This window comes from Serinus canaria, chromosome 13 (genome assembly GCF_022539315.1).
Source record: "Serinus canaria isolate serCan28SL12 chromosome 13, serCan2020, whole genome shotgun sequence".
Lineage (NCBI taxonomy): Eukaryota > Metazoa > Chordata > Aves > Passeriformes > Fringillidae > Serinus > Serinus canaria.
The window spans coordinates 10,355,544-10,372,089 of NC_066327.1; the positions used below are offsets into that span (position 1 = coordinate 10,355,544).

The 16,546-nt window shown below is 37.2% G+C and overlaps 1 protein-coding gene across 8 annotated transcripts in view; it reads right to left on the bottom strand.

Moving 5' to 3' along the window:
* The window catches only part of FAM13B (family with sequence similarity 13 member B), a 44,437-nt gene that overhangs the window by 9,739 nt on the left and 18,152 nt on the right, over positions 1–16,546 (bottom strand). For 6 of the 8 annotated variants that reach the window (XM_030229155.2, XM_030229152.2, XM_030229154.2 and 3 more), the window contains exons 8-16: positions 11,257–11,298; positions 10,126–10,281; positions 8,111–8,246; positions 7,868–7,891; positions 5,619–5,686; positions 5,013–5,067; positions 4,487–4,634; positions 1,963–2,028; positions 702–912 (exon numbers count right to left, since the gene is read on the bottom strand). In XM_030229155.2, coding sequence (XP_030085015.1) covers positions 702–912; positions 1,963–2,028; positions 4,487–4,634; positions 5,013–5,067; positions 5,619–5,686; positions 7,868–7,891; positions 8,111–8,246; positions 10,126–10,281; positions 11,257–11,298 — 906 coding nt within the window. The remainder of the gene's footprint in view (positions 1–701; positions 913–1,962; positions 2,029–4,486; positions 4,635–5,012; positions 5,068–5,618; positions 5,687–7,867; positions 7,892–8,110; positions 8,247–10,125; positions 10,282–11,256; positions 11,299–16,546) is intronic. The other 2 variants (XM_050979609.1, XM_030229153.2) reach the window with 1 other exon arrangement.

The following is a 16,546-nucleotide window of genomic DNA, read 5'->3' on the forward strand; positions in this document are numbered from 1 at the left end:
CACAAGGATCTTTCTGAATCAAATCTGACAGACAGACACTAGAAACTCTGAACTTGTTCCAATCTCCTGTTTCAGGCTTTCTCATTTTTATTTCTTCCCTAACAAACATGAAAATTGTTCTCAACTTCTCTTTCTCAGTAACAGCAGCAGACAGTATAGGTCACAGGTTATTTACAGTTTTGGAGAGTGACACTGCCCAGTTCATACAAATAACCTGCAGCTTGCTTAGTGACAACTCTACTTTAATAAACTAGGTTAAAAAAATACAACTCTACTTTGATAAACTAGGTTAAAAAAATACAAGAAAAAAAAGCCAGAGCTTACATAAAATCAGACCAGAGTCTAGCAAAGCCTGGTAAACAAAGGATATAAATACTACTTTCAGCCCAGGAAGTGCCATTTGTCTGAAGCCGTGACCAAATGCCAGGGAAAGCTCTGCAATCTTGTCCTATTTTTATCCTCTTTCCCTCAGCATCTGTCAAAGGCCACTTGGAGAGACACGATCCCACCCCAGCTGAACCTCTGCTCTAACTCACTCCAGCAGTTCCTGGGCAGGCAGAGCAGCCAAATGGTCACACAGTGCTATGTTTGACCTTGGTCTTCAGTTCATTCAGATCATGAAAACCCACGGCAGTATCAAACAGCTGTATTTTCATCCTGGCATAACACATCCTGCCGCCAGACTGCATTAAAATACACACCTAACAAAAGAAAGTGCTTTGGATGAAGAGTCCAACGTTTCTGGATCATGTAAGAAACGCTGGCTTTGCCCAAAATCCAAACTCCGATGTGACAATATGGGATGACAGTCCTCTTCCAATGGATGATTAGTCATCCTCCCAGCCTGTGGGGAAAGCTGAGCTTCTCCAGATTCACTGTCCTCCTGCCAAGACTTGAAAGCAGGAAATGGATCTAGAAGATAAAAAAAAGACACAAAATGATATTTTTCTGTTACCAGAACTATCAACAAGAGTCGAAACAAAAACACGAACCCAATGCTTAGTCTTGTATGCTCTAGAGGATGTGGTGTCATACACAAAGTGAATAAAAACAGTGAAATGCATCAGAAAGCTACAAATTCTGTCATATAACTGAAAGAAAAAGGTACTGAAATGAAGTATGCACACTAGGATCCCTTTTTCAAAGTGTATCTTGGGAGTATGCATTTCTGAGCAGTTCAACAGTGTAACAGAGCCTTATTTATGTAGCAGAAATATAAAATTAGAAGAATATGTTTATTGTCCATTCCATTATTTGGCTGTGGAAACTCATTTTCATACTGTATGCATGTACTTTTAAAGTTGGTCCTCTTGGTTTTGAAGAAGGTTTAGGGACAATGACCATTTGCTTAAGTCTTTTTCAAGGAGTATTTTTGGGTTTTATGATAAAATCTACCTTGACACCACTGAGAAAAAGAGATTTGTTAATTTGTGGAAGGTGATTTTTTAGGAGGGAGATTCCAAAACAATCAATTCTTTCAAATCCCTATGAAAAGCTCCTTGCTAACATTCCTTATAATTGACATGGTTTTCTTGTTGTCTAAAAATAAAGCTGACACAGCCTTCCAATTACTTCAATTTAAAATCCCACCCCCCTTTTCCTTTTAGTTGCCTGTTCTTTTTCCTAGTTCTAATCAGAAATTTGAAAACTGGGTTCAAAGTGTGCAGAACAACAATAAAACCCACAAAGTAATCTTCAAAAAAAAGAAAAATAACCCTTGTACCTGCTTTCCACTGCACATTTACTAAGTATGATTGGGAATTTTTTGTTGTTGTTTTTCAGCTGTGATCTTGCCTGTTTGCACAGTACAAGATACAAGAAGGGGACCTTTTTGAATCAACAAAAAAGCTGCAGATCAGAATATTCCCAAGATATAAGGGACAGCAGGTGAAGGGTTAGTTAGAAAGCAAACCATCAACTATCAAAAGGCAGATAACTGAATGTATGGCGAACCATACTTACCCTCCCCTTCTCTCTGCAGATGCATTGTTTTGAAATCAATGAGGGGGAAAGTGATAGGGCATGGCGCTAATAAAATGAAAAAGAATGGCAAAAATACTAAAGTGAACACACAGCACAGTCAGAACAAACTATACATAACATGTAAAGCAGGAAGATACAGTACCAGGGAAAAACATCCCATCTTTTTGGACCAGGCCCTGAGCACTCTCAGCTTCCAAGCAATTCCCATGGCAGGTAAGGATGCTCAGTCCTCAGCCAATTTGAACTTTTTACTGGAAAGGTTTACAAAGAACTGGTAGAGGAATAGTAAAGACTTATTGCAGTTTAATAAGAGACTCATGCACCCTCAAATGAACAAAAGGCAAGCTCTAATGTTTTTGCTCAGAGCTTGTAAATATAGAGATGGTGGTGATTTCCAAAAAGCAAGGCAAATGCAGAAAAAAATACTCAGAAATATATATCAACCATTCTGCATTTTCACCTTGGGCCAGCAAGCATTAGATGTTGATTTTCAAGAACTCTGCTGCATACAAGCCTTTGAGTTTTCTATTAGATTTGCTTCAATAACCCAAACTTGTAACTGAATTTGGACTAGTACAGATTTCTTAACAAAGTCACTCTACTTCAATGGAATGCCACAAGGACTTGCAGTGCCTTGGAAGGCTGAGTTCCTAATAACCATCCTAAACAGGACTGAAGTACAGTCAACATTCAAATACTTCACAATGAAATTAAGACCTCTTGCAAAGAACATGATTTAATACCAAGAAGTTATAAATTTATAAACAGCTACGCTGCTTTGTTTTCAAAAGAAGGGTCATAAAGCTATTTGGGGAAGTAAAACCAAAAGCAACTTCATGAGCAGATTTGAGGAAATAATGAAAATGGATGCCACAAACCTTCTGAGAATACATATTAAGTCATCTTAAGACAAATAGGGGATGCAACAAAATGTAATGTGCAAGTAAGCAATTACACTAAATAAAACACTGAAAACATAAGCAGGATTTTTATGTTTTAGTTTTAGTTCTTAACCTGGAAATGAAACTTGGACTCAGTGTCTTTTGGGCACCTGCAATTTGACTTCTCTGTGCCACGCCATACCCTGAATGTGCAGTTTGCTAGGGCTCACCAACCAACAAATATTGTACAAAACAAATGAAGCCAATCACAAGTTGGAAACCTCATTATTTGCAAAAGGGTAAAAAGGGAAGTGTGGGCTGATGAAGTCAATTAATTTGCAAGACAGTCTACAGCAGTGACAAACCAACAATCAGTTCTCACCACTTGAGCTTCAGGACAAAGCTGTATGTGCTGACAGCTCGAAGCTGCACTGTTACAGAACACATATTCCAGCTTTACTTCCCTCATTTTAATACTTCCAACACTGCAACCACAAGTTAAGTGCAGTGATTCCTTGCTACCAGTGTCTTGCTAAGATTTCACTGTGACACTTAAAGGCATCTCAAGGAAGAGCTGTCACTGGAAGAGCCTGCTGAAAGTTAAAACCCTGTCCCTGCACAGTTAACCTGCACTACATCTATCAAGTTGTATTGAAGGTTTTCCAGACCAGAAACGAGTGGCCTGTGGCCACAGCACTGTCAGTGACAGCACACAGTGGTTTAGCAGCTTAGATCACTTGCATTTTTTAAGGTGTGATGACTCCAACACCAGGCAGAGGAAACACGATATAAGGAAGACATAAAAAGAGAAGTATTTTGAAAAGAAGGTAATGACAAGAGTGTTCTGCTCTGGTTACAAAGAATTTATGGTTGTTTTAAGTAAAACAAAAGTTTTAACAGTTTAACCAGACATTTGAGCAATAAAATTCAGGCAAGTCACAAGCTCAGGGGATTGCTAAACCTGGAAGGCAGTGAAGAATAAGGTCAAAAACATAGGGAATCCTGGCTGAGAGAAAACTGTTACAAGTATTTTTCTTCTCCTAAACTGCAAACCGTGGAAGGAGAAGGGGCACAGAAAAACATCCATCTGTAACTTCAGCCTTTATTTGAAAATTCAGAGCTGCTTCAAGCTTTCCAATGACATGGAAACCAAAACAACTAACAGATTTTTCTGAAAAATTGAAATATGAACTGCTGTGTTTGGCAGGTTAGTGATTTTAGGTCAAATTCAGTCAATTCAATAGTTTACATTTAATAAAACAAAGACAAACAAGACACAATGATAATTCTAACTAAATTATATAATTTGACAAAATGTTTTTAAAGACTTGGATGAGAGACTCAGGGTCACGGAATTTTTAAAACAATAAAAACCAAAACCAAACACTCCACCTAGAATGAAACTTGGACTTTTTTGCTTTCTTTCTTTAGTTTTCCTTATATTTTTTTAAGGTCCTTAATAAAGTTGCGGATGGTTCTGAAACAAGATGAGACCTATGTCATGACTTGGTTGATCTTACCATGTGTACAGGAACATGTTGTTGCCTCCTGCTTTTACTTTGTAAATAGTTTTATTTATCACTCCTCCCCACCTATAGTGTGAGCTAAAGAGTGAAAATTACCTTCCCATTTGTCACCATCAGACACATTCTTCAGATCCAGATGTGGCACTTGGACAGCCGGAGCTTCCTCGGGTACATGAACGCTGCCATCCCCCAGCACCTCTGAATCAGCGTTTGCATTAAGATCACAAGTCTTGCTACTTGAATCCTGTATTTAAAGAACAGAACAATTTTATTATTACCTAGCAGCTGCAAATCAGGTACTTAATCAGTTCCAGCACTTCTAGAAATTTTAAGGAAAAAAGAAATCTTTCCCAAGTCAAGGAACTAAGAATAGAGACAAACACCCCAACAGGAGCCAATTATTTACATTCCAAAACATTTCTTCCATGAGATGCATAAGCATAAATTTGCTGTGCTGCCCTAAGTCTCTGTCAAGTGACATGATGAGCTCTTGAACAGAGGTCTTGCAAGCCTTGCAGCACCAACCACCCTAAGATGTTAAAAACTAAATTTATTGTGTTACTTCACATTTGTATTTCTTATAAGATGCTGGGAATCTGTATATAAATGAAATTTTTCTTACCAGAAATGCCTCTGAAGATTTTCTATCATTGCCATCAAGTGATATACTATCTTCCCTAAAAAGAAGGCACAGACCTCATTATCATTTTAAATGAACATTATCATTTAAATGGACAGTAAACACTATACACTCCCCTTATATTTTTTTTACAAACCCTATGCAGTTTAAGCAGATAAACAACGTATTTACTTAAGGCAATAATTAAAACTCTGGGGGATAAAATTTATATTACTTTTTTACCACTTTCTGATCTTCATATTGAATTTCAAGTCACAACATGTAAACACAACAACTAGACTTGAATAAAGCTGAAAATAAAACCAGCTCAGACCTTTATTCTCAAATAGTCAACATTTTAAAACTCAACTGAAAAAAACTGAAATTTCAATCAATGCTGAACTAAAGCTGCAAATTAACAATGCTTTCTGGCTAGTCACTGTTGCTAACATTAATTCTTCAATCATTAAGAGCAATAAAATGTGCCAAAATATTTTGTGGAAATAATTTTTTATTCTTCTGTTTCTCTTGCCCAGAAGATAGAGCTGATCACATAAAAAAGCTGTAGGTTAATCATATAGATTTGTATGACTACAGAAAAACACAAACCTTTCACTATTATTTTCTCCATCAACATCTTCATCTTCATCACATGGTTTCAATAATATGTCTGCAGTCTGTTAGGACAAAGTATGTTTAGAAAGATTTGGGAATGGCTCTCTCAACAGAAAACATTTTCATAATCATCTCTGACCATGAAACATCCCCAGGAACTAAAAGTTTCTTGTGTGTGGAGATGGAAATCACACTTTTTAACCATGTGACATTTTTACATCTCAAGTAAGGCCAGTGACCAGGTGTTTTAATCACCAGAAGTCAGATATTGACTTTCCATCTTCAGAAAAACCAATTGTTTATTATTTCTTCAATAAAGGTGTGCCTAAAATTGTCACTCATGACATGAAGTTTGGGGTGACTAAAATCATGGTAGTTTGTACATCCTAAGAGTCAAAAACTTCTGAGTTTTTGCTGTATCCAACATATATGAAATGAAACAAGTCTGACAAACTTTTTAAAGGAGCTACTAATCCCTGTTACTAAATAAAGCAGCAAGAATTGGAAGGGGATGAAAAAGTGCTGTCAGTTCCATGACACCACCTCACAAAACAAGTTCAGATGAATCCATGTCACCACTCTGTTCACTAAAAGTATTTATGCCAAAGCCCAGTACTTAATTTCTTCAGAGAAGCGTCTTATTTGGGGGAACACAAGAAGTTTGAAATATAAACTATGTCATTTGCTTTTAGACTTCAGGAATTCTCACAAAATTATCTTTACAGTGTCTGAATATAACATCAAGTTACCAGCAGACTTCAAACACACCAACAGTTGCCAGTTTTATGCTGCTGACAGCAACTGACACCCCTATCAGAAAAAACATCATTCTTCTGTTGGCATTATTTCAGTCCTCAAGTCAAATTCCAGTCTAGGGAAACAATTTTTAATTACAGTGCATTTGTCATACCCCAGCAGATAATTTCCACCCTGAAGATGAGCTGTGTAAGTCTTACACAGTCACACTCGAGATGTGGAAACAGCTGCTTTTATTTCCATTTTGGGCCCAAAGGAGAACTCACATGCAGAGCTTTCTTTTCCTATAACCCTACACACTCCTCTCAAACTCCTTCCACAAAGGAGAATCACCACTTTCTCTTTAACCTCTCCCCAAATGGAACAACTCTCCAATAACATTTGAAACAGTGTATTAAAGAGATGGTAAAAACTAACATTGAAAAAACAAAACTCCATACCAAAATGTCACCTTACTACTGCCAGCAATGGACAGAAGTCTATCAAAAAGCAAAAAAAGGCCAAGAATGACACCAGGTATGACAACTAAAGTATTTCTATTGTGCACTCACAAGCATCATATTCCCCTTTATATCCAATACCATGTTTTTTGCATTTTGTGCATTAGGATAATAATCTAAAAACAATATGCTAGTTTGTGGGAAAAACTGGAAAATTTGGCTTGTTGGGTGATTCAGAGTCATTTGGGATCCCCAAAAGCAAACAAAAGCCTAAGAACAGAACACATCACAGTAGTGAAAAGCACTACGGAAACATTTTGTTTTAATAAAAATATAGATTCCAGACAACTCGGTTTCACTGTGCTAAGGCATCCATTCCCATCTTTGCAAGTTCAAGACCCATGAAATTCTTCTAGTTAATTTAAGTCTACTAACAATAGGGTTGTTTATCTGGTTATCTTTCAGGAAACCCTCAGGATTTATGGACTCACAGACAAGAAGCTGAATACCATTGCACAAACTCCTCTACACGTGTAACAAACCTCTCCACCCACAGAATTCAACATTTAGATTTGCAACAACTAAAGTGTTAGCAAATAAATAAGGAACTATAGATTTGGTTTTTTTCATTGGAAGGTCTTATCTGACACCTGCACATGCTTGATGCAGAGTGGAAGAATAATCTCTTCTTTTGCACTTTAACTGTTACCCTTGATTTCATTTTTGTCAGCACATATTTTACAGAATTCCTTGATTGCATCAACAAGGGAAGAGATAAAGATGTTCTGAAAAGAACAGGACATCTCTGCCTACCACAGAAGAAACTGGAAATAGAGAGGAAAGGCTGTAATTGGCTAATGACAAAACCACACCTTCCTAGCACAAGCACACCCAAGAGGCTGCAAAGTCTCAATCCTTTCCTGATCCAGGCAAGGTGACTCTGGGCTATGCTGCCACCTCAACTCTACAGCTTCTGCTCCTCAGGAAGCCTTTACTAACACAGATGCTGTTCAAACCAGTGCTATGCTGCCTCATACTCCAACTTACCTCAGCAGAAGGAAGGGCTGGTATCTGTGAAAGAAGAATGGAAAATATCAGTCAGGGACCAAACAAGTCCCACCACAATACACAGAGATTTCTCAGTGCACATGGCACAACAAGGAAGTCAACTGACTGCACACAGCAAAAGCACCACGTAATGCTGCATCAGAGCTCTTAGGAAAACTTGGATCTCTAGAACACTACAATTGCAGCAACTTATGATTTGATATACAGGAGACTTCCTCTCACCTGAATGCTTTCTTCTTCCTCAGTTACAGTATCGTGTTTCATAGCTTCACTGTCTAAATCAGTGCAAACCAATACTTCAGAGCAGTCTCCTGTGTTTTCACTGCTACCAGTGTCATTATCTTCAATAACATCATTCCTAAAGATACAGATAGATTTTAGAAACCTGTTGTTACACCTTTAAAAGAAAAAAAAAAAAAAAATAAACACTTTCCCCCTCCCTTAAGCATCATCAAACATCAGGATGCTTTTTTTCTTGGGTTTCTTTTTGAACAGAATTATTCTGACCTGTAGGCAAAATTAATTATTAATGTGATGTTTTATACATCCAGACATGATAGACATATTAAAATGTATTTATTTGCTTCTTATCTGAAGGGCCAGGCATACACCCCACACTTAGTATACTAACCTAAGGAATTTAAACACAATAGCCAAAAGCAATGACATCCTGAAACTACAGGGACTCATGACACTGCTGTGGCTACACTCCTCCCAGTACTGAAGCCAGTTAGTTTATAGCTACTGTCACTGGGTTCCCCTCCACTGAGAAATCCCATTATTTCTAACATTTAATCTGCTGAGACTTCAACTTAAGGCATTAACATTACAGGCAGATTAAAACTAATTGACACCATATTTGCATTCACATATATTCTTTATGTGCCACCACATGACTCTGTCATTCATCACAAGCCTTTTGACTTCTTTGCCTTCCTTGTCCTCACTCAGAAAGAATTCCAGACCACATCAAGAAAGCTCCTTCTCTATCAGATATAGAGAAAATAAACAGGATGGGTGAAAATTAACATTTTAACTCTTTTTTCTTAGCTCCAGCCATTAAATCAGTACTAAGAAATTGGCACTGGATCACTGCTTTTTTCAGTTTTTAATTGAACTGTGTATTTGCCTTGTGCACAGTCTGCTGCTTTAAAGAACAATATCATGTATCCTCTCTCACAGTTAATCCACAGTGGAATGATGATCAGAAGCATTTGCAGCAGTGCCTGTGCCAGAGGAGGAGACTGGTTTCAAACCAGCAGTGATGACACTTGGAGCCTCCCCCTCTGAGATCAGCCAACCTTTACAGCACTTACACTGGGACCGAAGGAATTCAGCTGCTACAGGGCTGTGAGGCAATTACCCACTTACAAATTACTTCAAAGTCATTGAATCTTTAGCACTAAAATTCAGATTTAATTGATCATTACCAGCAATGATTGTTACTTTTATGATCCACTGCAAACTTTATTCCTGTCTTCTAAAACCACTAAAGATTGAACAATTTAGAAAAGAGCATCTGAGTCGCTGAACACTTCATGTATTTCAGGTTCTGCTCATGCATTCCAGCTCTGAGCAACAAAGAAATTTAGGTACAGAAATCCTAACAACACCTTCTTGAAGTCTGCGTATTAATCATGACTACTTATTTTTAATGAAGCACCAAAATGTACCAGCTTCCAAATGCTGCCATGGCAATCACTACACTCAGAATCTGTCCTGATTTACAAGAAAAATAAAATCTGATCAAATAAGGTTGGAACTGTATGCAAATAGACCCACAGCAGTCATTCTATCCATTTTTGGCTGTTTCATTGCCACTGGCAGCCAGAGCAGTAAAGTAGCTATGTTGACATGGAAAGACAGGGTTATGAAACAGAAAGAGAATCTACAATAGCTTTAATAGGTTAAAATGTTGTGGTGAGTCACATTGGTGAGATAAGAATGAAAGCACTTGAGTAAATTCAAATTCCTGTGCTATTTGCACAGAATTCAGCAGTCAAGTAGATACTACACCTCACAGCATTTTTAGCTACAAGATCAATTTAAAATATTTGCTTCAAGAGCTATTGATTACTGGCACCTGATGGAAGCTTATTGTTTTAAAATAGATAAAACTGAAGTCAACAGCCAAAGCTGTAACTTTTGGGTGGAGGTGGGGGATTAGGGTAAATTTTTTTGGAAGAGTTAAAATAGACAATCCTATAGAATTCATTACAGACAAAACAAAATCTTACTGGTTGTTCGATCCTTCCTCATCCCCACTGGGATTTTGTGTTTCATTGTTACAGCCCAGTCTTTGTTGCTGTATGTGTTTCAGATCGTTATCTAAGCTGCTCTGCAGGTCGAAAAGATGCTGTTCCACAGCTGCTCTGATTGTTCTTTCTAAAATGCTAAAAAAAAGATGGAAAAGTCCTATTAAGAGATCTACTTTTGCACTGATTATCCAGACAGAAAAGCAGAGATAAACCTTACATGACAATAATCTTTGATGGCAGTACTTCATGGCAAAAGAGACTAGCTTTCCCAAAACGGCAGTGGAAATTACTACACTTACTATTTTTGAATCCTTAAGATTTTCATAAAGTATTTTGAAGCTTATCAACAGTATTTTAAGAGTAATCAGTAACCTATTTTTAATAACTATATACAAAAACTTATAAAAGCCTTATAGATTAATGTGACAGTAAAATTCTGTGTCTATAACACAACAGGATCAACCCTGGAGCAGGCTCCACTTCATCACATGTGGCTGCACCCTCTCCTGAACAGGGCTGTCACCTTAAAAGGCAAAAGCCAACAAACAATCAGCAAGTACTTGATGAAGGACACAGGCTACATCCAAAATTTCATCAAGAAAAGAACAGGAGTCTTTAAAAACAGACTGCTCTGCTGAGCACCTCTCAGGCAGCTCATCCCCAACACAAAAGAGGCCTCTAAAAATCCGCCTGAAAAAATCTTAAACTGTTTAATCCCATTTTAACTGAAACTGTGCTTTTATTTTTTCCTCCACATATGTACAAAGAATTCCAATGAACTTTACTCAGCATCACTTGTGCTAAAATTACAATATGAATGCTATTATAAAATTAAGTAAAACATTTCAGATGTATCTAAGTGTAAACCCAAAGTTTTGGACTCTGGATGAAAGCACACTCTACTCTCATGCTCCTGCAGTCAACAACAGTGACAAGCATTTGGTATTTCCTGCATTAGTGTTAAATGCCACCAGTGAAATCCTTCACACTAAAATATGTTCCTTCATAACTGTAATCAAACCTACTGCATTCATTTGAAAGGATACATAACCTCTATGCATGCTCTAGTAAGAGTACAACTTAAACATTTTATATTTTCATTATACTTACTCTGCAGAAGCTGGCAAGATACTTATGGGAGAGATATGAGCACTGCAATAAAGAAAGAAAAGTTAATACATTGCAAAAACTTATCACACTAAATAGAAGTCTTGAAGTCAACAGAAAGCAACCTAAAAATACTTAAATATTGCATGTGATGCAGCTAACAGAAGTAGAATAAACATGAAAGGAACACCCTGATTTGCAGCCCTTTATTATTTAAATGACAAAATCTTAAGGAGCACCATCACGAGGCAGAAAGTTGTAGAAGTAGCAATGCAGACTTCTGCCTCTCAAGAGCCAATATTTATTGTGTTATGAAGCTCCAAGCTCTCAGATGTATGGTCTTTCCCATGGGAAATGCTAATCATTCTGTAGTCAAACATTTCCTGACACCTTGCTTAAGAATGCAGATTTTAACCTTGCTGCCTAAAGCAAATTCCAAATTACTCTGCTTTCCTCCACAGGTTCTTCCCACTGTTGCGTAATTTTGTTCTGGAACGCTCAACAGATCTACAACACTCTCTGAGCACAGCTACAACATTTCAAATAAAAGGCAGATTTTGGGACAGGATCCTGACTTTTGTAAAGCATCTGGAAATCTCCAGGCAAAGCCACTTCAGCCTAGAATGTTAAGCTCCTCAAGGAGGGGTGGGAGGGTGGAAATCAACATAACTAACACAAGCCAGTTAATTCATGTGTGTGTGGTCCCTCCACAATTCTTCATTAATATGATTAAAATTTTATTATAAACAGAATACTTAAAACTTCAGACAAAGTGACAGTAAAGAATAAAAGATGAGCAATCTGCTATAAACAGCCCTGAATTGCAACACACACACCTCACTCAGAAAAAATTTAATATCGATTTCAGCTGAAGTTGGAGGCAGGGAGGGAGGTAAAAAAAGGCTTTTTCTTTCTATTACAGATAACTAACTCAAAAAGCTGAAGAAGATTTTATTCTACTCTTTACCATGCAACAACACCGTTGCCAAAGCTGATTAAAAATATTATTTTCATGAATGCATACAGTAAACCCCGAAACACCAGGGAGCTTGCCACTCCCCTGGAAAACTGAGCAAGTTATTACCTCTGTGAGGGGTCCTATCAGTTTTGACTGCTATGAGCCTTGCTTGCTCTACAAATTTTAGACAGTCTCTCTGTTTACCCAAGAATAGTTTCAACACAGCAAATACCTTGGTTAGAACTTACAAGGTTTATTAGTAGATCTACCACCAGAGAGAAATCACCTCAAGCAGACTTTCTATTTTTCCTTCTTCCAAGTAGGTGAAACACAAGCAATAAAGGGCTTTCAATTAAACATAAGGTGATAAAGGAAGAAGTTAAAGTATTTATTTAAAAATAACTATACCACTTTGCCTTAGACACCCTGTACTGGGCCAAGAGCAGAGTGAATAGCATTTAAAGCCCATATGACACAAAGTGAACAAGCATGCGCTCATAGATGCTTTTCATTTTATTTCCTCCCTTTCTTTAAAATGAAAACTGGCTGACAAATCAAGTTCATCTTATGATTTGTGCGTGTGTTTGCCTGGTGAAAAGCCAAAGCTGATCTATTCCAAATGCACTGACAGAACAGGCAACACTCAACTTCTATTTCAAAGCAGACATAGCTTCAGGAAATTAAAACACCTGACACAGAAGCCAGATCTTGTAGCCACTGATTCAAAGCTGCAGATCAAATAACTGAGGGGAACACGCTGACATTTTATATTTTTCTTACAAACAAAAAAATGGCAAGAGGCAGTTTACAGCTTAGGATATTTACACGTCATTTGCATTTCCATGCACAGAAGTTCAGCATAGCCCTACAACCTGTACGAAGTCGATTTTATGATAAACATACTTTGTATTAACAATACTTGAAATAAAAAATGAAAATATGAAGCTACAAGTTTAGCTTCATGAACAAAGTAAGAGAAAATAAGCATGATCTTGGAAAAAAAGCCCAGTAATATTTCAAAATATTACAAATGTAGCTTTAAGTCTCTATTGCAGTAAGTTCTACAAAGTTGTATTAAAGGTATGCTTGTATTCTAAAGGTACAAATCCATAATTGTGTAGACTGAAATTTAATTACTATTAAAACAGTCACTCCTTGGACAGATGGGTATGAAAAAAAATGAGGCAATTAGAGCACAGAACACTGCAACACCCTAATTGCAAAAGAGAGCAAGAAAAACTCAGTCAAGGGCACAAGTACAAACACTATTTATAGGAAAATGTGATGACTTGAAAACCTTTTCTTCTACCACTTGAGACAATGAGGAAATGTGTCAAGAACAGGGAGAATCAAACTCATCTCCAAAGAATCCAGATGATTCCAGACATGGTTCAGAACAAAATTTTCCATCCTAGTGTGTAACCTTCAGCCCCCAGCACAGGATGGTTCTCCAGTGCTTTCACTTAATACCTTTGGGAGCATTAGAGGTACCCAGCAAAAGCTGTGCATAAATCAGCAGTATTACAAATCCTAAAGAATCCTCTTACTACATGAAGAATATCTTATATCTTCAGCAAATCACTTTAGCAATTAAGCACTTTCTTTCAGAAATGTGACTGCCTTAAGTAAAAAGCCATTACAACTTCTAAGCCCACCTACCACAGTTCAAGGATACTTTTTAAAAGCTGTAATTTATAATGCCAGACAGAGCCTTAACGCAGCATGACACAGCAAGACACAGAAAGGTAAACATCTTTGTTTCATAATGCTAACTCTCCCCTGAGACTCCCTCCAGCATTAGCTCCCTAACCAGAAAAAGTCCCAGTAAAAACATATCTTGAGTAGAAAAATACATTAACTGGAAATAAATCATGTCCAAGTTTTCCTTGGTAATTTTCTGACTGTAAACAGATTCTTATTTCTCATTAAAATAATCAGTTGTGGTATTATTTCATTTAGTATCTCCAAACCACATTTAATCTCACATAATTTTAAAAGTTAAAGCCTTACTTGCGATCACACCAAAATTACATTTTCTTTTCATATATTTACCTGTGCAGCAGAACTTTGCAGGCCATTCTGATTATTTTTGCTATCCCAAAAGAGCACTTCAGGTAAAAATGCTTCATCTGGAAGCCAGCAAAGCGTGCTGAGGGCTGCTGGCTGTGCATGCTGCTGGCTGTGCTCCGGGGGCTGCCTGTGAGCGGCACCTCTGGAGTGCTGCACTAAACCCTGCAGTCTAAATAGAAATCGACTGCAACATGAGGTCACTCCTGACAATAAGCTGCCCAATCAACACTTGAAAGCTCTCCTAACGTGTTGTTTACAGATTTTCCAGGATGGAAGGAGGAAAAAGTATTTGGATGCTAAAAACAGCACTACATTAAAATAATAATGTATTCTCTAGCAGTTTAGGCAGCTCTTCTATTCAGTCAGCTATACCATGGATTTTGTCTCCCTAGGCAGGTGTTAATATTATCACTTCTCTCTGATCAGAGCTAATTAAATAACAAAAGGGTTAACAAAAATATCCCAGAAGCAGTGGGGATGTTGCCCTTGTCACTGCATTTAGTCGAAACAAAGTAAACTGTTTATATAACTTACTGCCTGTCATATCTCATATTTTTACACATATACACATACACATTTTGAAAACTCTAAAACCAAAGAGATTTTATATTAGGCTTCTGACTGACAACATTTGAGATGAACTGCCCAATTAAAGCAAATACTGCTTGGCAAGGCTCAGGGATGAAAAATTTGGAATAATGACAGAGAAGGATTCTAAAGTACTTATTTCAACAGCATGTCTTAAAATTCAGCTGTGATGCTGAGTCGGTAATTCTTTACTCCAAAAGTCAGGACAGCAGAAGGGAAAGAGCCATGGGGAAAAGGCTTCTGGTAAAGGAGAACAAGTTTCCTCTATGTGCTCAGCACCAACCTGGGAGCAACAAATGCTCCCTGCTGGGTAATGGGCTCAAAGATCACTCCACAGGTTTATGAAAAATACCATTTCCAAGCAGTCACTAAACTGAAGTGCATTAATGATTATCCACATTCTCACAAGATCTCTAACTCAAAGTCAAATTAACACTATGCAGTGCAGGAAGGTCATAGGTTTCAGCAAGAACAAACAGAATGAGTGGAGAAAAAAGACAGTGAGCAAAATTAGAAGCAAGGTATAGTCCAAATAACAAGGAGGAAGGTCAGATGCCCCATTGTACAAATCAAGGTAAAAAATCTCTTTTAGTACTCTTCATAGAGAGACCAAAATACAGAGATATTTGGTTCCCAAAAATCTGACAACAGCAAAAAAGAAACAATACGCCAAGCTTAAAGCACTACAAGAATCATGTTTAAGATCTACTTCTCCTCCTCCTTCCTGTATAAGCTGCCACAGGCTCTACACCAGGACAAGGATAAATAATCCAAATAAACCTGCAATAACATTTGCTTTCTTAACTATTATTTTTTTTTTTTTTACATCGAGAAACTAAGCCCAGAAAAAGGCCACTAAATGTGTACATAAAAGCCATCAGGTTTGGCAAAATATTTGCAGTATTTATAGTGATTAAAAGTTCAATAAAGAGCATTTTCTCATTCACTTTTCTCCTTCTTCTAAAGGATTCCTCCTTATCCTTCCCCACAAATTATTTAAAATGCCAACCATAATTAATGCCTATTCATTTTTAATTAACCTTAAACATCCAGTAAAAATATTTGTCTCTTCAGGCTATCCAATTTAAACTCTCAAACGTGATGAGTTTGTCACTACTGCTGTGTTTACACATTTCAGAAGCAACCTAATACCTGTGAATAGTTAAACTGCAACTTTTTTTAAATTTAATTCAAAATAAAAAAAAGAAGCTTTATTACTGATAAAGATAATTAACTATTAAAATATAAAATTACAAAACAGACTAATGATACCATCATTATTTGGTATTTTACAGCTTCTTGCCATGAAGCAGAATGAAGCATGCAGCAAGCAGCTGAACAGATTCCAACCAAAAATCCACATTCTTGAAACTACCCATTCTTAGGCAGCAACTTACTTGTGATTTTCCCTGTGTTTCATCTGGTTTTAGTCACATTTTTATTATAAATTCCTCCTCACTCATCCCTACAAGTTCTTACATGCAATGCCCCTACCAAACACATGTTGCAGAGGGGAAGAGGTAAAATTCGCCATTTGTAGAACGTAAACCCTAAGTACAAATAAAGCAGACTTAACAATAAAACCTTGCATACTACAAACAAGTAAAATATAAATCTGTGTATTAAGCAAGCACCAAAAAGCTCCCAAATGAAAGTATGATTTTATGTTTACACACT